The sequence below is a fragment of the Phycomyces blakesleeanus genome (assembly GCF_001638985.1).
Source record: "Phycomyces blakesleeanus NRRL 1555(-) unplaced genomic scaffold PHYBLscaffold_38, whole genome shotgun sequence".
In the NCBI taxonomy this organism is placed as follows: domain Eukaryota; kingdom Fungi; phylum Mucoromycota; class Mucoromycetes; order Mucorales; family Phycomycetaceae; genus Phycomyces; species Phycomyces blakesleeanus.
In genome coordinates, this window is record NW_017265168.1 from 361999 (window position 1) to 384906 (window position 22908).

Below are 22908 nucleotides of genomic sequence, written 5' to 3' on the forward strand. Positions count from 1 at the left end.
TATCCAAAGTTATTGTGGGTTGGTCAACTATTTTAAAATGTTGATTCCAAATGTATCTTCCATTATTTTGCTACTAGATTCATTGAGAAATGAAAAGTCAATTACACATTTATGGACAGATAAGTATCAAACTGCATTCAATAACTTGAAAAAAGCACTTTTGAGTGATCTGGTGTTGTCGTACCCAGATATAAACTCTCCTTTTAGTATCAGCTGTGATGCATCTCTTACTGGTATTGGTACAGTGTTGTATCAAGTCAAAGATGGCAAGAAAAAGTATATTTCTTTTGTGGCTAAGAGCTTATCCCAAAGTGAAAGAAAATGTTCTGCAACCAAAAGAGAATTACTAGCGTTAGTATTTGTACTCGCACTATGGCTATAGGAGTGGCAACTGTGCCCAAAATAGGCACATAACTGTCACTTTTATGGTCAAAAGCCAATAATTTCTCCACAGTTTTTGGTAAGATGGCAATGTCATTAGCAACATTTTAAAAAAGTAGCATGAAATCTGTTTTTTTTGTTGCTGTACAATGTCTCGAATAGTCTAGAAAGTGTTTGTAAGTTGTAATGACCACTTTAAGTATTGAAATATATGTTTTATTTAATATTAAAGATGTCAAGTTTTATTCGGATTAATTTTTTATGGAATGTGTGAATGAAATGGAAACGTAACTGCCATTTTTTTTAAAACCAAGACTTTTTTTAAAAAAAGATATACCTCTCTTCTTGTTCACTTAACAATTTTATTTTAATTTAAATTGCGTAACAGCCTGTAGGACATGTAGAGAATTAAAAAAAAACATAGAGTATATAGAAAATAAAAAAAAATATAAGGTATATAAAAAAGAAAAATAGTAATATAGAATACATAGGACATATAGAGCATATAAAAAATAAAAAATAAAAAAAGTTATAAAATAGAAAGATTGCCCTTTGTAATGCACATATTATTGTTGAAAACATAATAAGATGCAATTAAGTAGAACTGATTTTTATTTAGTGGATATTGTATAAGGCCAACTTGATGATGAATATCATTGACACTTATTACTGTATATGTGGGTTGTGTTTGGCAACCTGTTGAGCTGTTTTGTGACCGCTGTTTGACAATTGGTACAGATGAGTCGTGGGCAGCCACGTCATATTCCTTCATTACTTCAACAAAAGCAAAGAAACTAAGAGAGCCAAGTGAATCCTCATGCTGGAAGAAGAATACCACCGCACCAACGAGCCAGTTGTAAACAATTATGTTACAGTTGCTAAAGTAAATAAACAAATATAATGTAAGCAACTTTTGATTTTATATTGAAAAATGATATACTTACTTTCTGTAAGAACAGGTAAACATCACGTAATGATTACCGCGGCTTCTTTTATTTCTTCTTTGTCAATACATGCAAGATGAATATAAGGTCAAATTCATCCATAAACGACTAGCAACAACAATCGTAGAATCACCAATATCAGAAATCATCAAACCCGAAGTTTGTTGATAGTATCTAGTTAAGATATCCTTCACCCTAGGGCTGCTTACACCTTCTATCAAATCATCGTTCAACTGAGCAAATTGATGAAATGGCTCCCATAACTGCGCACCACTAGGATCATTAGGAAGATCCATATAACTTTCTCTACCATACGGCTTGGGCTGAATAAGATCAATTTCGTTCTGGATACTGATGGCCGTGTTGACATAGTTATGCAATGTAAATCGCTCCACAAGAAAACTGGCATTATGGCCGTCCTTGCACTTAGACTTGATTAGTTTGGAAAAGACACCAATTACTCTCTCCATTGATTGAGTGGAGTAGCATCGAAGTAGATCTAGTTGGTTGACAATGAATGGTATATGCACAAGATAGTGCTGTACTGGTCTGAAGGCACTACGAGATATAGTCTTGTTCTGAACCTGTTGCGATAGATAGTGGTGCCAGTGTTTAAAATGTCTATTGCTGTTGTTATTATTATTTTAAAAAAAAGGTTGTGATTAGTTTTGTATATAGTGATATAGTGTTAGACGCATTATGACTTACACATCCATCTTATCCAGCAACTCTGAAGTCAACGTCCATTGCAATGCCAGTGCACAACCTTTGACAAGTGACAGCACCACAGTTTTCACAGCTCTGTTTGGCAAGAATGGAACAACAAGAGTGGGAACAATATACAAAAGAAAGTCAAGCCAATCAACAGCACGAGTACCATCAATCTTAGAAAAGATGTTATCAAAACTGCCTTGGAATTATACTGGTATATATGGTCTTGAACTTGTGATACAGTTTCCAATTGTCACAAGTCTAGTTCTTGGTATGAAGAATGGGTATTCTGTGGTGAAGAGGGTATCATCTGGACGGGTATAAAAAATTTTTGTCTCCTTGGTAAGGGACACAGTGATCAAGTTGTACATGTGCTTTCCAATTCCTCTTGCAACTAAATGAAGTTCATTCAGTGCGAAGAAGGAAGATCTGGAGAAGGTTGACAGCTCACTAAAGATGCTTGGTTGGTATATATTTTTTATCTATTATAAGCAATTATTTAGTATAAGAAAAAATCTAATTAAACTGTTATATACTTATAGGGTTGCCAGTTTTGAAGTCTTCCAAAGGTTGCAAAGGAGCAGAACTATCTTCAAAGTACATTCCGTACCGTCTGTTGTCTGGGGATTTTCCCTTTGTTTCGCAGATTTGGCAGCCAAACAAACTGGCATGTGAGCCAATGTGCACCATGTCAGCCACAGCTGGGATGTCACTAGAAGCAAGCAACAAGTGGATCTTGGCACGGCAAACCTCAACTCCATTGCTCTTGATCACCAAGCCATACACCTCAAGATCTTTTATTTCACTGATGATTGACATCAGAAAAGAGTCCAAGTGGGTAGGCTTCTTGTGGCCAGGCAATATTGCCAGCTGCAAGAGTTATTCTTTTGTGTATCTAAGCTTTTTATTAGTAACTTTTTTTTGAAATTAATATATTAATTGATTTATTACCTTATTGATGGGTCAAGGTTGAATACAACAGCATGAACAATGGTATACAAACTCTTGCCCTTTTTTTGGTTAACGAAACCATTGGTATACAACTCAATAGCAATATCGTTGGGATTTGAGAACAGGTCTTGCTGCACCAACTGCTTGTAACTGTTACTATCAAAAACATTGGTAAGCTGACCAGCTACAGATTTCCGGTTTGCCCTGTAATGGAGGAGTTCTCTTGTAGCTGGATCAGCCAGCATTTGAGAAAACATATCACTGGCTGACATGAGCTTCATACTGGCAGATGGTGTTTCACTTTGCTCTGGATCAGTCTTGTATCGCGGTTCGCCGCAATCAACACAAGATTCTTGATTGTCATTAATCCCATACAATTGGCAACCACTAAGACAGACATCATACTCATGGCCCTTGACACTTGACTTGGACTTAAGCAAAGCATTGATAGTTTTGCCGTGGCTGATCTTAGCCCCAAGTTCTAAAAAAAAAGGAACGAAATCACTACGTGTTAGAAATTTGGAATTAAAGTATAAGGTAACATAAATATTATATTTTACCCAACATAATTTCATCGTGATCTTGAATGATTGTATTAACAAATTGGACAGTATCTCTGTAAGCTGCTCTGGAAATTCTGTACTGAAGCATCAATTGAGAGAGATGAATACTCATCAACTCGGCTTTTCTAAAGGTATTGCTACTGATTCTGCTGCTATCATAAACATGAGCTTCACTCTCACTGTCCTCAAAACTACAGCCAAACTTATATGAAATGGTCTTATTGATCTCTATTGCGTTCATGGCATAATCTACAATGCATTATCAGATAAGTATTCAGATAAAGTAATGATATTATTACATTGATTATTATTACCTGAATCACTAATTAATTCACTGTCATCAATAGTACTGCTTCCATCATGTTGCATGTCAACATCATGCAAAATAAACTTATCAATGACAGCTACTGTTGTATGATTGCCTCTGTGGACTCTCTTATGATTTTGAAGCTGCTGATAATTATAAAAACGACAGGGCACACTGAGCACATTGATACCTTTGTGTAGATAATCTATCTCTCTGCTGATTGGTGTTAGAGGAAGACATATTGATTGTTTTGGTAAGTATTTAATAAATGATATTAAAGTGTAAAGAGGTTTTTGGTGATATTCTTGGAATGTAAAAGAGAGGTTTATATACTCTTTCTTTTGAGGCAAAATGTTTTTTTTTAAAACAAATTCTTATATTGATGATACAACAATAAAGACAATAATAACATTATTAGTTAAAACGCATCTCAATCAATAATGACGACAACTATGATATAAGTATATCTATCATAGTATTTACTTTAAAAGATCAATGCTTAACAATTAATTAACTTTATAGTATTTAAACATTGTGTTACTATTACATAATCTATCTTTACTGATGTCATTATTTTAATTGATAAAATATTCTGTTGCCAAAAATTAAAAAATAATGTTGTAGCAACCATATGTTTATAGTTAAATTGATTTATCTTTTTTTCAGAAAGTTAAACAAGTAAACATTATGAAATATATATATAATGGGAAGTACAGCTTTTATTTACTTTATCTTTCTTAAAAAATAATAATTCAAAAATGTCTGATATCAACACCACACTCATAAACTCTGTTAGAAAAATTGAAATTGATATTGCTGAAATAAAGCAAATGGTACGCATGCTTCAAGATCAGTTTAGCAAACAATTTGCCCCAACTGTAAGTACAAAAGACATTAGTACAATGCAACAAAACATTATTGAGCAAAGTGGTAAGACATATTTACTATATTCTAGTATATTCGCTTGCCTTATTAATATTATGGCATACAATTTCCTCTTTGGTAGCTCTTGAACGTGTTGCTGAGTCTGTAAAACGGTCTCAATTCACTGAGTATCCTGACCAGCTTGGAAAGCAAGTAATTGGCACAGGTGGCAATTTCAAAGGGAAAAACAAAGCCCAGAAATACAATTTGTTGTTGCAGTTGCTTCACAAACAGGACTGGAAAGCATGCTGCAAAGAAATTCCGGAAGGACAACCTCTGCCTCAACTAGTACTTCTTTCGGACAGCAATTTGACAATGAAGCAACTACAGCTTAAGACTTTGAGTCGTAGCATCAAGCATAACCTGATTGACAAGGACTTTCCTGCTTTCAGTAAAGAATGGAAAGGTATCCTGGCAAAGCACCAGGAGTATTACATGATGCAATTGGAGAGACTGGCAAAAGATAACGGCTTTGCTATTTTCAAATGCAAGAGCATGTGATGTGCAAAAAGCCTTCTCCGAGAAAGCTTCAAAAGTGACAACCAGAGGCAAAAAAGAAGAATGGTAGAGAAGAACAATGTAAGTTTATTAATCAAAAGATTTCATTCATATATTTTAATTAACATTTAAAAAAATCTGTAGACACAACAAGATGCAAATGATTTTTTATTGTCTTCTGATAATATGTCAGAAACAGATGGTGGCAAGTCATCTATTATGGTAGATGTGCTGTGAGTTGTCATGATTTCTACTGGTTTGGTACTGTTAATATGAAACTAATATAAAAGTTTTACTTTTTTAAAAAGGTCTCCTCTGGCAGAAATGAGTGTTGAGCTAGCACACAAGAGAAGCCAAAGATCATAGGAGGTTTTGATTGGTTCAAAATATTTTTTAGCATATTTTTAGTTCAGTTTTTATATTTTTTTCTTCTTCTCTCTTCCTTTCTCTTGTTTTTTTTACTTCCTTTCTCTTTAAATAAAAATGCGTTGCCCTTTTTTATGTGATTCGTATCTATATAGTCATCAGCATTTAAAAGTAATGTACAACATCTGCAGCATTGCTACAATTAATTTTTGAATGAAGCACAATAGATTCTTTTTTTAAAGAACAAAAAAAAACTAATAATACTCTTGTGTTGCTATGTTAAACTTGATAATTGTTATATTCTAAGTAAGTACTTTGATAGAATATACATCTTGTGTTTATAAAACAATGCTCATTCAGTTCTCAACTAGATTCAACTTGATTTTATATTGTATAACTCAAATTTTTTTTTTCAGGTTTTATTTGGTAATGATTTTGAGTGATACTCACTGCTTTTTTCACTTGTCTTGTAGATATACTAATACTTTTTAATAACATATGAAGCTTAAATTTTAATATTATTTTCTAATATATATATTTTTAGAGCAAAAAAAATTCTTTGAAGCTATTAAGCATATTACATAAAGGTAAGCACTATATTATTATGTCTATTTATTTATTTTCTCTCTGACATTAATATATTTATAGAAAATGGTAAGAATTAAAGAAGGTCATCTAGTCTATATCAAAGTACTCAAAACACATTAAATGCATTTAGGATAAAGGGTTTTTACTGCATACTCTGCAGTAGCCAAATAATATCATGTCTTTTTTGCAAGTTCCAATGGATGGGCTTTAAGTAGTATTACTATCATATAGTAAAACATAAATTAGAGATGTTTGTGGACTCAGATTTGTAGAGTTGCATAGAATATTAGCTAAAAAAAAGCTTTTTTTGAAACTCAAATTTTCAACTTGTATTGCCGTATTTAGCATATTTCTGTTATATAAAATTGTAGGACATTCATTTTAACTAAACGTACAAGCTGTCATTATCAGTTGTAACTTAATATTCAGTAACAAAAACATTACCGTTACTTGAAAGGGCAGCACCTTTCCCTTTTTCTTTAACAAAATCTTAAAATGTCTCGTTTTGATCCTATTATTGAACTAACGGATTGTTACATAAATCACAGCTCTCGGCGTATTGTTGAAGAACAAGAGCAAGGATGGGTATCTGTTCTTGAACAGCAAGAGGAACATGCAGATGTTTATGAAGATCAAGAGCCCACCAATAAAGAAATTCAAGAAGTACTTGCTCAATATGCCCAAGACCGTAAGCAGGAAGGGGAACACATAGCTGTCTTCTTGCATTGTCAAGGTTGCTTAGACCCAAGCATCTTGTCTGATGAAGATTCTAAACTTTTGTTTAGATTCACACAGTCTGAGATATTATTAAATCATTGCTTTTAAGAAAAAAAGTACTAATTTAATATATTTATAAAACCAGATATGCTCCTTGGCTACTCTTCTTGAAATGGGAGACATCGTCTACTTTTGAGAAGGCATTCCAAGTGAATTTTCTCTACCAATGACACTGGCTCTGATGATTGTGCTTCGCAGAATGGTTTTCTCTGCTTGCTTAGTAGATTTATCTCTGCTCTTTGGAAAGAGAAAGTCTACTCTCAGTGTCATCTTCAATGAAATGATAGAAAAGATTTATATTAAGTTCTATCCAGCCTTGAAGTTTGACTACTGTCAATTCTGGGAATCAAATCTGATGTGCTTCAGCTGAGCCATTAGAGAAAGATGTAAATAACACTTGCAAAATATAATATTAGTTTAATAGTACTTACGTTTTATATATTATTTGGATAAAAGCACCGGCAATGTACTGTGTTGGGTTTATTGATGGAACCTTCAGCAAGATAGCAAGGCCCATTGTTGATCAAGAGGGGGCATACAATGGCCATTACATGAGTGAAAGATTGGATATATAGATCTGACACATATCTTTACTCAATTTATATACTATTTATAGCAAGGACATGGTTTGAAGTACCAAGCAGTGGTAACACTCAATAGTATTACTTCATTCATTATGAAGCCAGACAGTGGTAGGAATCATGACGTGTGCATGTACCACAAAAGTCAATTGGATGTCATGCTGTGCGTAGCATTTGACTTTACAAACATAAATAGTCCATGCTATTACTTGTATGGTGACCTGACATATACCGTATCAGATCATATAATGATCCCTTTCAGAAGACGTAAGTATTATACAGTTATCTATCTTGACGGTAAAGTCTTATGGTTTGCATATTGTCTGTTTTAGAAATGGCTGATGAGCAAGAACTTGCTATCAACAAAAGTATGTCTGCTGTGTGAATTTCCGTAGAGCACAAGTTTGCTCATGTCGGGAGTCTGTGGGCTTTCTTAAAGTACTCACAGACCCAAAGAAGTGGTCAGTCCCCAGTAGGACTATATTATATTGTTGGAACGTTCTTGAAGAACCTCCATGTGTATTAGAATAGAGGAAACCAGACAAGCAAAAAGTATGGTGTTGCTCCTCCTACACCAGAGCAGTATATTTATGGATTATTAAACCAATAATATTTTCTTACTCCAAACTATCTGTAATGTGAAGAAATTTGATAACTATTATAATATGTTTTACGTATATATATTTTTATTGTTTTTTAAGACCTTAAAGCAGGTATCTCTGCATATTGTACTTGAAACGAGCCTGTCTCTCCTCTAGCAGAGTCTGTCTCTGCTCCAGTGTTCTCTGCCTTGTCTCAATAGCCAGACATCCTCTTTCGACATTTTCCTCCAACCTGCGCATTGAGGTAAGTACCTCACCATCGCTTATTCCAGCCACCATACTGAACAATTCATCCTGAAAGGACTTCAACATTTCTCTGGCATCAGAAAAGTCGGTTATCAATTGACTGACTAAATGTCCAGAAGAACTGCCCTCTACTTTATCTGTCCATTTCTTTTGTTCAACAACTCTCAATGGATTGTTGGACTTCAATAAAGTTGCACTGCAAAAGGAGGGCCAATTCAGTATACTAAATCTTGACCAAATACTGTCTGAATGAATAAAATTCAGCATGAATTCGATCGGAATTTATGATGCCAATTTTTTAAAATTCGTGAGCTAAATGAATACAATTAGTATACTGAATTTTAGGAATGCAAAAAGAAAAAGTGTGATATACTTTTATGTGATATATTTTGGTCGTGAAAATATAGACGCACTTTTATCAGACCGCAGATTTTTCATTTTATATTGGTTTTGGGGTTTTTTTTTAAATACAGCACATAACATTCAACATCTTTTTATTACTATATATGGGTTGTTAAAGAAGAGATTTGGTCAAGATTTGATCAAGATTTAGTCAAGATTTAGAGGTTTATGGGTCATTTTAAAGGTTTTTATTGGTTTGAAAAAATTTTCTTATTGTTTCTAGCTGTTTCTATTCGTCTACATCACTAATCGTCTTCTGTTGCAATTGGGTAGAAACATCACACTCGATGCCATCATTTATTTTAGTGGATACTATGTTATTCCTTTCGAACATCCATTGGTCTACCCCTGGTGCAATCGACCCCTACTGTATTCCATTGCTTGCTGCGGCACGCCTTCTTGGCCTGTTTGTTTACTTTTATAAAAAATAATTATAGGGTGGATTAGAAAGAATGTTCTAGGTATATTTATTTGAGAGCAACAGATTATTTAAAAAATATGAATGTACTTACAATAAAGTTAAACACGAGAACAGATGGATGTCTTTAACATAAAGATAGATATATCAACGTTTTAGTTAAATGTCTCAATTATAGTAATATTGTCTATAAAAATAATAACTTTTGTTAATACGATGCAAAGTAAATAAGACTATGGTTTGCTTACCAGACAGTTCAGAAAACAGAAGAGTTGACAAACACAAAATACAATGACATTGTCTATAAAATATAATCTTTTATTAGAATGAAATAAAGAGTATCAGACTATTTTTTGCTTACCAATTATTCAATACAATAGAAGAGGCAGCATGCGGGAAATGGAGATATTATCTATAAAATAATTTCTTTTCATTAGAATTACATACAAAGAAGCAGAATGATTATTTACTTACTTGTCTGTCTGTAGAGAATAAGAGTCGGTGTATAATCAAAAAAAGAGGACCGAGATAAAGACCAGTGACTATAAAGTGTATGGTATACATAAGAAAAATAATAAATACAAGTTGTATCTTGAAGGTGTATGTTAATATTTATACAACATACCATTTTGTAAACCCTCCCAAGGTATATGTCTTTGTTAACGGGCCAGAAAAATCTAAGCAGAATAATTAATACATAAATCATGAATAAATATTCAAGTATATTTTTATTACCTTTTTATCATTATTTTTGAGGCAGTTAAGAAGGACTTGGTGGTTTAAAGCATAGTGTATCATGCTAGAATAAAAACAACAAGATGATTAAGTCTTGAAACTTTGATGTGAGTTGATGCTTACCATGTTAGACATTAAGAAAGAAGAAAGAAAAAATTAAAAAAAAAAACGGGGGAAAATCAAAATTATAATTTTATGACTGTTGACCCTGAGAAACTGATAGAATCAATGGAGCAAATTGAAAGTCATTCAACCCATCCCGATTGAGACAAGACATTATGTACTAAACCATAATCTCTCACATCTTTGTAATGGATGTAAGCTATTACAAATGCCTTTCCAAGTCGGCTTATAAAGAAAAGTATAATATAGAAAGCAAAATGCTATAAAGAGCATCATCAGAAAAATAATCTTTTGGTGCCTTACTTTCCACCTTTACGTATGTTTTGATTTATTTTATTATTTTAAAGAAACCCGACTCTAATTATTAAAGTATTCACATTGTTTCCATTTCTTTCATTAGCCTTAAATATCTCAATTCATGTCTTCTAATACGCAGCAATCCAAAAAAACGAAAAAGACGACTACAAAAAAGTCTGTTCAACAAACCACTGGGACAGCAGCAAGCACAAGACAACGGGAAATTCTTCCCAGCTTGACAGTTAGCGCAGAGCTAGATGGTACTGTCCTGTCCACTTTGTCCACCATGAGCACCCGACTGAATGAATCTCATTCACTTCTGGAGAAGGTCTACCACAACATGGGAGTAACCAATGGCCAGAATAACAATTCGAACCATAGTCCCATTGGTCAGGCTCTTACTACAGGAGAATATATAAAGTACTGCCTTCCAACGGTTTCGGTAGGATATATACTAGTAATAGAATATTGCAAAGTTACTTACATTATATTTTGCAGAGATTGATCCATTCTCAAACACGAGCAGTTCTGGCAACAATGCCATTGACAGTCAATGAGGGCGCCTTCTCGACATCCAACCGTCCCATTGCTGATGTAGTGCAGAGCTACACACATCAGCAAGCTGAAGTAAAGTCTGTTTCGTCTGCAGTTGTGGAAGAGAAAACCCGAAGACATATTTCGTATATGCTTCAAAGGGCAAAAGCTTTGCCAGAAAAGATAGCTCAACAAAATCGGATTTCTTGACGCCGGTCCAGAAAGAGAAATGTAAGTATAGTCAACAGTTTTTGTGTAAACTATTTTAACTTTTTTTTTCAGATTCTTACAGACTACAAGGCAATTCACTTAGCTGACAAGGCAAACCTTGAGTCTAAGTTTGGTGAGACTGTCGTTGACCTTCTGGACTATGACATGTTGTCTGATATTGAGTCAGATGAGGAGAAAAATAAAACTAGATATACTCCTAGAAATAGACATCTCTTGGTAAGGCTCTCATGATAAAGGTTATTTTTTTTAATACTTCTAACTCAAAAGTATTTATATTATAATGCAGGTGGATGAATACTTTACTGTTTTGAAGAAACAGAGACTTGCTAACAAGGGACCAGACGTCATTGGCAATTCTGTCTATCCAATTATTTTGAGAAACACTGAGTTATCGAATGAGAAAAAGGCACGTGTTGCTGCTTGGATTCACACACGCCAACAATAAATCGTTATTTTGTTTACAAAGTGCATATAGTACTTTAATGATTTTTATTGATTGTGTTGAATGATGTGGGGTGAAGTGGTAAAATATAATCAGGCGGTATTGTCAAGATGAGAAGCAATTAATATATAAATAAAAGGAAAAAGAAAAAGACAAAATCAAAAATCAAAATAATAAATTATTATTTTATTTTATTTTATTTTATTTTATTTTATTTTATTTTATTTTATTTTAAAGCCAATTAATAAAAAAAATATATATACAAAGCAATTATTTAATTATATAACCCTGATTGTTTTATCCTCGTTTTTTTTTATTGGAAATTATAATACCGATATTAGCAAGAATATGTAATAAAGGCAAAGAAAATGGTAAATGTCAGGTATTAAATATACAAGTTTTTTGTCTTTTATATTATTGATAAAAGCAAGAGAAATAAATAATAGTTTTTACTATTTGTTAATAGTTAAAAAAAACTGGTAATATAATTTACTATTGCTCTTTTAAATACTTAATAAAGAAGTAATGTTAAAACTAAATAAGAATACAGAGATAAATAAAGCTAAACCTTTTTACAGTCAAAAAAACTTGTATTATAATTATTTATACTGGTAACCTAAATAGTTGTTATTTTTTTATGTGACTACTTTTCTAGGCAGTGGAATAACCAGGTGCTTTTGCGTCCCACTCTGCATTTTATGCGTAGTCAACACAAAGCACAAATGCAGACGATGCACTGGAACAATGCACGAAGCATCTTCTTCCATAAATCCCTTGTCCCACAACTGCAGACCTTGATCAGCTAATGGCTGATGACTACTTGAATGGTAGGCAGGAAACCATTTAATGAATGCGAACGTTGACACTCTTTTGACTCCACCGATCTTGATGGTATGAGTAAATAAATACTCTATTTGACCAGGGAATTCAGATACATCGTCATTTGTTCTCTCAAGAAACAATACCCTCACAAAAGACCCGCACTTCTTCTTTTCACCACTGCAGTACTCTTGCCCCAGCAACGAAATCTTCTTCACCTTTTGAATCCGATTGTTCACAAATACATCCTCACCAATTGGGATTCTCCCTACCACACAGAAGGAAACACTTGTACTCCGGTAAGCCTTGACATAGAATTCAAATAACCACTGATAGTGATCATCCTTCATCATAGTCAAAGGCTGCAACTTGATTGGCAATGTGGTCGGGGGCAAGGCCTCACTTCCGGTGACATTGTACCATGGATTTGTAGCAGCTTGCTGGAACATTGCTAAGCTAAATGGCAACGCAGGAGGGTGGCCAGCATCCAAATTCAAGGGAGAAGAGCTGTCGGAATTTGATTTTACTTGGGCAATCCCCTCAAGGAACTCTATCAGTGGTGATGAAAGATTGGTAGAATACGCTCGAAGAAAGCTACCAATGAATGCTTTCTCCAGGAAGACTCTCATGAAGGTGACCTCAAGACCATTGCGATGGTTCGTCTTGATGTTCTTCAACTTGCCGTTGTATCTCTCGAAGCTATACAGCCAGAATGCATATACCGGACCAAAATTAAGCATTGACTCGCGCAAGTGCATATGCAAGTGCATATTTGGCGTGATGCTGCTCTCTCCATAAAGAGTCTCCCACTCTTTTCCGAATTCTCTAAGGAGCTGGTGTGCGCTGTCAATTTCTGAATATGTGACTGAAGGACCGGTCAACTTTTGGCATGTTTTTACAAAGAGAGTCCAGTTTTTGTAGTCGTCTTCAGGCAAAGCGTCTTTTAGTACCACCAACGAATAAATCAGACACCACGATCGCCACTCGTCTGCCTTTGTATACGGGAAACCAGATTCGATCTTTGTTGATAAAACAGCATACCCAGGAGGAACAAGAATACCATCGGCAAGACGTTGCATACGGACGAGAACAGCAGTTGAGAGATACCTCAGGTCTTTCCAAACACTGATCATATGCTTTGCTGTCCCAAGAAACAAATTGTGCATGGGATCAACAATCGTGCATCGGATGGGATCAAAGTAGTGTAGGCGATGCAACTTGGAAAAACTGGTGCCATGCTGCTTCTCCAAAACAGCTCTCTCTGCATCAGATTCTGCGCAGAACCACATCTCAGCTTCGGTTGCATTTTCCTCTTTTGTTCGGGAGACCCAGTTCTCATGATCGAATCCAGAATAATTGATCTTACTTGTTCCAGCAACAACAGTGAAATGACGCTTGCATATGTGACAGGCATTTGTACTTGCAAATCCTGTAAATCCAGCAGTCTTTCTTGCAGCAGGTATGTCGCAAGCAACACACATAAGAGCAGCGCGGATACTAGTACCATTGGGGAACTCTGGAGTTTTCATAGTTATGCTGCCATATAACTCTACCAGCTCGTCTACCAGAGGTTCCAAGAAGTTGTTCATCTGGTCGATCTTTGCTTCCTTTGGACCAGGCATGACACCGACAAGGATAATGTTTTCCGGCTTCATTCTTTCTTCCCTAGGCAGGTTGTTCATTGACAGGTACAAGGCCCCACTTGCATGTGTACGACCCTCGAATGGTTGAAACCAATCCACATTCAATGTCAACATCAAAGAATGGTCGGGATTCACGAAAGGCTCGTCATCTTCATCAAGGAGCTCAGACCACATTGCACCATCATAGACATCCAACAAGGTACTGTTTACGGTTTCCCTTGATCTCCATTGAACGATTTGATGCTCGAACCCAGGTTTGGCAAAATGCTGTGCCAATGCATTCTTGAGTGAGTTGTATGGAAAAACCATGAGAGGGACGGCGCGATCAGCTTCGGTGTCAGAGAAAAGAGGATTTCCGCAGTATGTTGGTGGTGTGGTTGTGTATTTTTCGAATGTGCAATTTGGTTGGCAATTGCCTGGTAGGTAAATTGCAAAGCACTTGTTGCAGACGGTGTATTTGACGATGCTTTTTGTCATGAAATTGAAGTCGGTCATAGTCTTTAATGCATCAATGGTGAGTGGGAGATCGGTATCCTTATCAAAGGCAACAAGAAGATGGCAGAAGAATTTCAACATAGCAGTTCCACCTGCTTGAACCAAGTAAAACGCCTGAAAGATAACGCCAAATAGAGCCATGAATTGGCTTGTTTGAGACATTTCATGAATTTTCAAAGAAGCAACTACAAAGGCAAGTATTTCTGTTAATTATTTGTAACACAATTTATGTATATTTCTTTTTTAAATGTATGCATACCGGAAGCAACCATGTCTTCAAAATCTTCAACACCGGCAACCTCAACTTCGCTCTCATCTTCAGACTCATCGCTTGAATCAGGATCGTCATTGTCAGAAGCCAATGATATTGTCTCGACATCAGACTCTTCGAATTGAAAAATCTCGTCTTCTCTCAAAAAAGGTACACTCTGTACGGTAGTTTCGGCTGATACAATAGAATAATTGTCTTCATCTATAGTAAAACCAGACTATTAGCTATCTAAATTATGATTTATTAAAAAGAAATTTTATACTCACAATCAATCGATGTTTCAGATATATCTACCATCTCAACGTCTGTCTCTTCTTCGACAACTTCTGTATTAACTGATAATTAACAAAAAAAATATTAGATTACAATTTATCCAGTAATACGCGTACTACTCAAATGTCATTTACCTCGATTTTTTGGGCCAATGTCTAATAGCTTATCAGCATTATTATGACGCTTAAAGGTCTGTGCATTTTGCAAAATTCCGCCAATTGCATTTTTGGTACATGATGAACATGTACACATAACAGTGTAGGTTTTAGTTGTAGAATTCATAACAGTAAGAATAATATTAATAATAATAAAATAATAAAGAGGTATATACTATATTTTATTTTCATCTTTTATATGTCTCTTATTTTTGTCATTAATAATGAGTTGATATATCTTGTTCACTATGTCATTGACTACATTGAGCTTACCGTCCCTATTAGTAAGAATTACAAATGGATTTTGATGCAGCGATCTTTTCTTAAAAAAAGTGTACCTGATTATTAATGGGGCTTCAATTTAATAATCACTGATATAATGGCGTAGTTTTTCTCTTTCGCGTTTTTTTAACATGACATCAATTCTCGCTCATTTTGGCAAGTGGCCTTTTTTGGATTTTCTTTTTCTTGTATTTTTTATGACATCAATTCTTGCTCTTTTTTTCAATTTTTTTTGATATACTTTCTTATTAAAAATAAGTCATATATCATACATTATTATATTCTAATAAAATTCGGTATTTTTTGCGATGCAATAAAAATATTATTGAGTCTAAATTAGGTGCATCTGTAACAACAAGTTTTTCCTTCCAGAAAAATAATTAAATACTATATTTAACATTTAATATTTTATTTTTATTTTTTATTTTTCTGCCAAGTCAATCGAAACATATATTTTTTAAGACAATTGTGCAATTTATTGCCTAATTAATAAATATTTGTGTTTGTATCTGTGTTTATTTAATATAATCAGAAAAAATTGCGAATTCCCATCTCAAGAAAAAAATATATTGAAAAATGATGGTGTTTGAAATATTTTTCCAAATTTTGCCAAAATTCAAAAAATAAAATTCGACCAAATCCACCCTCCTTTTGCAGTGTAATTACTCTCTCCACGACTTTATCTGCAGCTGCCTACTTCTGAACTTCTTCCTCGAAAGCCAATTGCTTTTTCATAGTCTTGCCCCGATCTCCTTCAGTCTCCTTTAAAAACTTATAGTATTAAACACATTGATATTCGACGAATATACCTAATACAACGTGAAGATTACCGATTCAACAAGCTGAAAGAGAAGCTGATTGAGATCAGAGTAGCTCTTGTTTGACCCTGTCATTTTTTGTTCTTGGGCCTGTCTTGCTTTGAACTGCTTGACCAGATTCTTGTGTCTCTGCTTGAGTGTTGAGACACCAATTTTGTTGCCTTTACCTCCGGCATCATTGATCTTTTTGAGGATTTCATCCCAGGCAGCACCCGATTGCCCATGACCAGCATATGAGAGGTGTTGGTTGATCAACAATTCCACAAGGAGTCTGTCTCTTTCGGCGATCAGATTTATCTTGTGATTAAATCTGATGGGAGCGTCTGCAGCAAAAGTATTCATATGTGCGTTCATATTTAAAATCAAGTGAAGGAAAAGTGATAAAAACACATATTATGATAGTAGAATGTTTATAAAATTAAAATTAAAAGTGACTTTTTTTGGTGTTATAATTATTAGCTTGCCATTAGTTTAGAGCAGAAAATAAACAAATATGAGAGGCTATCAATTTAAATAAGGTTTGGTAGAAAATCTACCAAACTTTAATCAAGTTGATAAAGTAGTGTCTCTATATAGATGTGTATGTAACATCATGTTTCCATTCTAAGGCAATAAGCTTGTGCAAAAAGTTAAAAATCTGAGTCTACAAACATCTCTATTGAAGCAAAATCTTATTCAATTCAATTCATTCCAATTCATTTTAATTCAATTCAATAAATGATTCATTTAATATGGCAAATAAAAAGCAAAATAATATACTAGTATTGGATACAGTAGAGTAAAAAAAAGGGGGGCGTGAAAGAAAACCAAAAATAAAAAAAACTAAAAAAGAAAAGTAATAAATCTTGGTCTTTTAAAAAGAAGTGGCAACTGTACCTCTAATTGCACTATACAGACTCATATCTGCCATTTTTTATTATGTAAAAAATGGCAGTTATGCTATCAAAATAGTAACATGTTGCCACTTTTTTAGCTATAGTGAAGAGAATTGCTAAGATAATTTTAAAATAAAAAATAGTCAATCTTTCATGAAGACTTGACAAAGAAAAATAATAAATAGAAGAAAAATTCATAAGAGAGATCAGAGAAAATAGATAGTGTCTTTAGAAAAAAAATTTATATTAAAAAAATTCAACAATTGTTTATTGATTGATTTTGAAGGGTTATTTATACTACTTCTTAAATAAAATTTATAGCAAAAATAGGCTATATAAAACTTGATAAGATAATTGTAAAGAAAAATATAAAGAAAAATAACTATATAAATATTTTGTCATAAAAGAAAAAATAAATGAAACTATAATATATAGCTACAAGAAAAGAAAAATATAGGAAAGAAGTATGTTATAAATAAAAGAAAAAATCATTCAGTTAACAATTTTGATAAAGTAGTATTTAAGAGAAAACATTATATTTAGTATAAAGAAATAAAATAAAAAGAAAAGGAAGAAAACAATTTTGGGAAAAATAAAGAGAAAAGATTTTAATTTTCAGAAAATCGGTTTTTGGAAAAAGGCGATATTGTGAATATGAAAGAAATGTGGTGATCCAGACACTTGGATGTTGGATTTATCACATATAAGAACATATTCATATTGGGATAGCGTAGTAGCTATCATCTTGTCAGTATAAAATATATATAAACGATTAAGTAATCAGCCCAATAATTATTACAGTTAGTACTATAGATAATATCTTAAAGATTGTTAACATAATTATATCATACTGCCGGGTAAACTGTGTCAGATTGATATGGAGCTAATTTAGTAGGAAGTCCTAAAGTTCTAGTGTAAAAGAGAAAAGAATAGCTAAGAGCTAAAGAAGTACAATTTATGACTTGATGTCATAATTGTAACACCAACACTAGTTAAGCAGTAAATACACTCTAATAACCAAATATAGTAAAGAAAGAAAGCCTTAAGAAACTAAGACGTAATGACAAGAGCAGATTGTGTTTTCTTATAAAAAGGGACACTTTTTATTTATGAATAAAGACAACTTATATACAGTCTCAAAGTATTTCTATACGTCTCTATTATCAAATATTTTATTTTTCTATTGTTTTGTACCTGAAATACCACAAGAAAGAAAGTAAAATTTTGAAGAAAAATTAAAAAGGGTTTGCAAAAGAATGTCTGAACATGGTAGAATACGGGTTTTAAAATGCGGCCGTCAAGATTAGTTAATTTAATGTAAAATCAAACATGCTTCCTTAGCGCAGTTGGCAGCGCGTTAGTCTCATAATCTGAAGGTCGCCAGTTCGATCCTGGCAGGGAGCATTATCTTTTGTTTTTTGTTTGTCAGAGTTGACATTGCCGATTGGTCTCTTGCACTACGGGAAAAAATGGCGGTTTTTTGCTTTTGTGACTATGTTTTCGGCCTATAATAATTAAAAAATCACTAAAAATCCAATTTGAAACTAGAAAATCTCTGTTTTTTGAAGGTTGACAAAAAGCAAATTGAGCACCTAAAATTAAATCTCCTGATAGACAAAAGTAAGCTTTAACTACAGACTTTACATTTTTAGTAAATGTAGATTGCATTTGATGACTATTAAAAGTCAGAAGAAAAAGAGAAGAAAATATCTAAACTTTCTGCTGAGAAAATAAAATATGTTAAGACAATTTGAAAAAAAAAATGTATTACAAAAAAAAAACAAATTATAGGTCTGCAAGAGAACCAAGTGACAATTTTGGGCCGCGGTTAAGCTCTGGCCACACTATGTATGTTGTTGTTGTTGTTGTATTTATAGTTGCGTCCGACTTCACCAAACCAACCAATTCTTTGACATCTGCCAGGTGAACTACCTTTGGCTTCATTTGCCCATTGTTAACAACTGGTATACCATTTACCAAACGGACTGCTGCAATCTCTACAAGAGCAAGCGGCCATCTCTTGTTGTTGAGCTTGTGCTCAAAGAAGACAACAACTTTTCCGAAGAAATCCTTGTAAACCGGGGAGTATGCAGAATTTATGTTGCGGTTTTCATCAACCTGAATCTGTAATCTGATGTTATGTGCCTCCCTTACACAATTTTGGTCGAGTGCAGAGTCAATCACACAACCATTGACAAATGCCTTGCGGCTAGTTTGTATAGCTGCTTCAATCATACTACACTCTTCCCCCTTTGATTTGTAGAAGTCTTCAAGAAGTTTCGAAAGACAAGAAATGCCTTCAAAACTATCTCGGATCGTTCTATTCCTCAAAGGCCCCCAGAACTCAATATCAGACCCAGCACCAACACGCTCACCCTCATCTGTCAACGGCCAACCAGCAGTGGAATCTTCATATTGTAAGTGTCGTGCTGTTCTTGCTTCTATAATCATGACAGTGGCTCCGGCCTCTGCTTGTCATATTTGTGCTAAGCCAAGCATGATATTGCCAGTGTTAACATTTATAGCAGAATTACTCTTGATAGCCCTTGAGTATTCACCGATTGCCCGTTCCACGGATCTGGCGCTATATGCACGAGGTGGGCCGTATGCGTCAATCATGAGAGGATAGTGCTGAAGAAGATGCTGGTTTATAGTGAAAATATTGATTTTGATTTTTCCACTTGTAAGCAGCGATTCCAGGTACATGTTCCATATTTCAAGTTTACTGAAGAAAAATAGTTAGAATAAATAATAGAATAACACATAGCTTTTACTAAAATATACCTTTTGATAGAGGTTTGTTCCTCTGCTGATAACTCCCAGCTCATTAGTAGGTTACATGCTTGAACCAAGCCAAGTAACGCGTTCTGGGCAGTTGCATCTCCAATATGCTCTGCCACCAGCATAGGGATGACGAACAGAAGAAAGTCTGCCCAATCGACGGCCTTGAACGACCCAGGGTTCTTGTATACATCCCTTCAATCGCCATGGAAGGATGTAGGGATGGTATTTCTTGTTTTGTACATTGCTGTACCGATCTCCTTCCGAACACCAGAAGAAAGAGCAAAACAATGGTCTGTTCCATAGGTACCAGAAACCAAACCCCAGATCTGCTTGCTTATTCCATGGCAAAGTCCATGCATCTCATCGAGGGCAAAAAACAATGGTCCAGAGAATACCTTCAATGTTGCCAGGGGGGATTGTCCGTTTAACCCTTTGCGGCTGGATGCACTGGCCTGGGAAAAATTCTGGAAACTTTCCAGCGTACGGATATTGGTGCTGGGCAAAGTTCTGAAGTATTGTCCGTGCTTGGGACATTGGCCGACAACATGACAGATACGGCAACCATCTTTGCTCATATGTCCAGAATGACATGCCAACTTTGCTAAGGTGGGAATGTCACCAGTGACCATTAAGACATGTACCTTGGCACAAATGGTCTCGTTTGGTGTCTTGACGACCATCCCTTCACTCTCCAACACCAGGAGCTCTTTCATCGTTGGTTCCATGAACGACCAGAAATTGGCAGGTGCACCTGGACCTGGGATCATTGCGATCTGGAGCATTCTGCTTCTCTCATACCGGACCATGCACTGGAAAAATAACAATAAATACACACCGGGAAATTCAGGCATACTATTGTGAATATTCCGCATTTTACAGTGGGGTTTTGCCTATTTCCACTGGTACCAAAGCTGATCTGGTTACATGTGCACAGACCTGCTATCTACAAGTGTAAAGTTCGATAGCACTAGTGAAGTTGGGGTCAATAGTAATTTTATATCTTTGTATATAATAGAGTACCAAGAAAACTTTATTTCAAACTTTGTTTTTTTGCTGTAATACAATCTGTTTCCATGTTAAAGGTTAATAATCAGGGACTACGTCGCATGTGTATTGTTGAACTATCCCTGGGTGAATAGTTAGAACCATGGACATTTTATTGCTTATAAGCCAATCATTAACACTCTTTATTATGAGGTCATAGATTATCTGCTCCCCCAATTACTTGATATTCAATTATTATTGGTTTGAATTATAGTTTATTTTTGTATTTATTAGAAAAAATAGAATGATTCTAGGTTGATAGTATTGGAATAATATTATATGCCTCGGGCCGTCTTCACCGGTATCCTTCATATGACTCAAATCAAGCAGTGCTTTATATATAATGTTTGTAAACCCTCATATTCAGTAGTTATCTTTGGCACAGATACTATTTAACATAATAGAAGAGAAGTTAGATGTGTATTTAAATATTTACATGTTGTGAGTGATATATTAATTTGAGGATACATACAATATAATGACTGAAGAAGATAAAAATAAAACTTTGAGAGTTCGAGGCATGGCGTCAAGTATAATTTCTTTAACAATGAAAATAATATAGAGAAGTTAGTTTGAGTGAATTGGGTGACAGAATATGTAATGAACGTACCCAAAGAAAGTCAATTTATTTGTAGACCTAGATAGTACTTGTCAAGAGTTGATATAACCTTTAGTAAAAAACATATATTAATATACAGTATAAATAATACTATCATACATATTAAGAGAATAAAAGAAGAAGTCTTACCATGTCAATGATGGCGCCAAGAGATAGAGGTTCTTGATTCATTGCGTGTTTGGCAGATGAACATTCATCTGTAATAAAAATTATATTCTGTCAGATACATATTAAAAGTAAATAAAAAATAAAATATTACCGTGTTGATGGTCTTGTTTAATTGTAGGGAATATTTTTGGCGATATTGTCTATAAAAAAGAAGGAGAAAAGTCAGAATAATTTTATATGATGATGACATGAAGTATAGTTACTAACCTGGACTAATCCGGATGGCCATTGTAAAGAGAATACATCAGAAGGAAAAAACACGCTAGTATCTATGACAACTGAAATAATAATTATTATTTAGTTATATTTGAAGAAAAGAATTGCTTTAAAAAAAAAAGAAGATATGTTACCAAAAAAGTTTGCGAATATAGTAAAACACTAAGAGAGTATATATGTATCTATGACAACAGAATGTGTTAATCTTGTTGTTGTCTGTACAGAAGTATTTTTAAGAAGAATGTATCTTACCAGTAAAATTCACAGTTATAACAAAAATCAGAAAGAGAAAGAAAAGAAAAGAAAATGGTCGATAAGGAAAAATATGGAAAAATAAAAAAAATAAGTAAATAAAATACAAAAAACAAAATAGGTAATTAAAAAAAATGAAACTCAAAAAAAATATCCAAAAAGCATAATAGATATAATGGTGTAGTATCTAAAAGCAATCTTTGTATCAATTTACACAGTGTGTGTACAAGAAGTTACTTTAGATATATTTTTTTAACCAAGATCAATCAAGACTAGACATCCTTTTTTTTTGGAAATATAAATATACGTTTTTGCTACAATCTTACTCACTCTTGCTCACGCACTCTTACAATTATTCTTACTTATACTCACACTTTCTCTCTCTATCTCCCCATCTTTTTCTGTCTTTTATTTTGGTATGTTTGATAATAAATATAATCGTAGTGTATAATAGAAATTTATTCAAAGAATATAAAAGCATTAACAGTTAATACATATTTGAACTTATATTTTTAAATTAATAGAATATGTCTAACCAAAATGAAAGCTATCCCACTCGACGCACTCCTGCTG

General features: G+C 34.0%; 9 protein-coding genes and 1 non-coding gene across 10 annotated transcripts; 4 read left to right on the forward strand and 6 right to left on the reverse strand.

Moving 5' to 3' along the window:
- Positions 1–748: 748 nt before the first annotated feature.
- Positions 749–3919, reverse strand: PHYBLDRAFT_175516 (hypothetical protein; the record flags this gene model as incomplete). Its single annotated transcript, XM_018437512.1, has 10 exons — positions 749–770; positions 1098–1259; positions 1326–1328; positions 1395–1952; positions 2034–2235; positions 2269–2430; positions 2573–2841; positions 2988–3468; positions 3548–3799; positions 3865–3919. 10 exons carry the CDS (start codon positions 3917–3919, stop codon positions 749–751), a joined length of 2166 nt encoding a protein of 721 aa, XP_018284263.1.
- A 696-nt stretch (positions 3920–4615) lies between these two features.
- PHYBLDRAFT_70944 (hypothetical protein) lies at positions 4616–5645 on the forward strand (the record flags this gene model as incomplete). The annotated part of the gene is made up of 4 exons (XM_018442369.1): positions 4616–4787; positions 4813–5278; positions 5424–5501; positions 5588–5645. 4 exons carry the CDS (start codon positions 4616–4618, stop codon positions 5643–5645), a joined length of 774 nt encoding a protein of 257 aa, XP_018284264.1.
- A 1083-nt stretch (positions 5646–6728) lies between these two features.
- Positions 6729–8117, forward strand: PHYBLDRAFT_152798 (hypothetical protein; the record flags this gene model as incomplete). Its single annotated transcript, XM_018432998.1, has 6 exons — positions 6729–6921; positions 7148–7342; positions 7467–7528; positions 7627–7858; positions 7924–7959; positions 7987–8117. The coding sequence occupies 6 exons, from the start codon at positions 6729–6731 to the stop codon at positions 8115–8117; spliced, it is 849 nt and encodes a 282-aa protein (XP_018284265.1).
- A 178-nt stretch (positions 8118–8295) lies between these two features.
- PHYBLDRAFT_70942 (hypothetical protein) lies at positions 8296–8706 on the reverse strand (the record flags this gene model as incomplete). The annotated part of the gene is made up of 1 exon (XM_018442368.1): positions 8296–8706. One exon carries the CDS (start codon positions 8704–8706, stop codon positions 8296–8298), a length of 411 nt encoding a protein of 136 aa, XP_018284266.1.
- Positions 8707–9158: 452 nt separating this feature from the next.
- On the reverse strand, positions 9159–10271 carry PHYBLDRAFT_175520 (hypothetical protein; the record flags this gene model as incomplete). Its single annotated transcript, XM_018437513.1, has 5 exons — positions 9159–9245; positions 9508–9560; positions 9734–9801; positions 9885–9936; positions 10202–10271. The coding sequence occupies 5 exons, from the start codon at positions 10269–10271 to the stop codon at positions 9159–9161; spliced, it is 330 nt and encodes a 109-aa protein (XP_018284267.1).
- A 264-nt stretch (positions 10272–10535) lies between these two features.
- On the forward strand, positions 10536–11624 carry PHYBLDRAFT_175521 (hypothetical protein; the record flags this gene model as incomplete). Its single annotated transcript, XM_018437514.1, has 5 exons — positions 10536–10856; positions 10913–11041; positions 11110–11179; positions 11241–11395; positions 11466–11624. 5 exons carry the CDS (start codon positions 10536–10538, stop codon positions 11622–11624), a joined length of 834 nt encoding a protein of 277 aa, XP_018284268.1.
- A 632-nt stretch (positions 11625–12256) lies between these two features.
- PHYBLDRAFT_175522 (hypothetical protein) lies at positions 12257–15404 on the reverse strand (the record flags this gene model as incomplete). Its single annotated transcript, XM_018437515.1, has 5 exons — positions 12257–13750; positions 14318–14781; positions 14838–15050; positions 15116–15184; positions 15257–15404. The coding sequence occupies 5 exons, from the start codon at positions 15402–15404 to the stop codon at positions 12257–12259; spliced, it is 2388 nt and encodes a 795-aa protein (XP_018284269.1).
- An 848-nt stretch (positions 15405–16252) lies between these two features.
- On the reverse strand, positions 16253–17287 carry PHYBLDRAFT_175523 (hypothetical protein; the record flags this gene model as incomplete). Its single annotated transcript, XM_018437516.1, has 3 exons — positions 16253–16330; positions 16390–16700; positions 17254–17287. 3 exons carry the CDS (start codon positions 17285–17287, stop codon positions 16253–16255), a joined length of 423 nt encoding a protein of 140 aa, XP_018284270.1.
- Positions 17288–18583: 1296 nt separating this feature from the next.
- Positions 18584–18656, forward strand: PHYBLDRAFT_t286. The gene has a single exon. It is a non-coding gene; the product is annotated as a tRNA-Met (tRNA).
- Positions 18657–19037: 381 nt separating this feature from the next.
- On the reverse strand, positions 19038–22096 carry PHYBLDRAFT_152803 (hypothetical protein; the record flags this gene model as incomplete). The annotated part of the gene is made up of 7 exons (XM_018432999.1): positions 19038–19720; positions 19787–19977; positions 20037–20228; positions 20277–20845; positions 20914–20979; positions 21829–21896; positions 22075–22096. The coding sequence occupies 7 exons, from the start codon at positions 22094–22096 to the stop codon at positions 19038–19040; spliced, it is 1791 nt and encodes a 596-aa protein (XP_018284271.1).
- Positions 22097–22908: the final 812 nt, after the last annotated feature.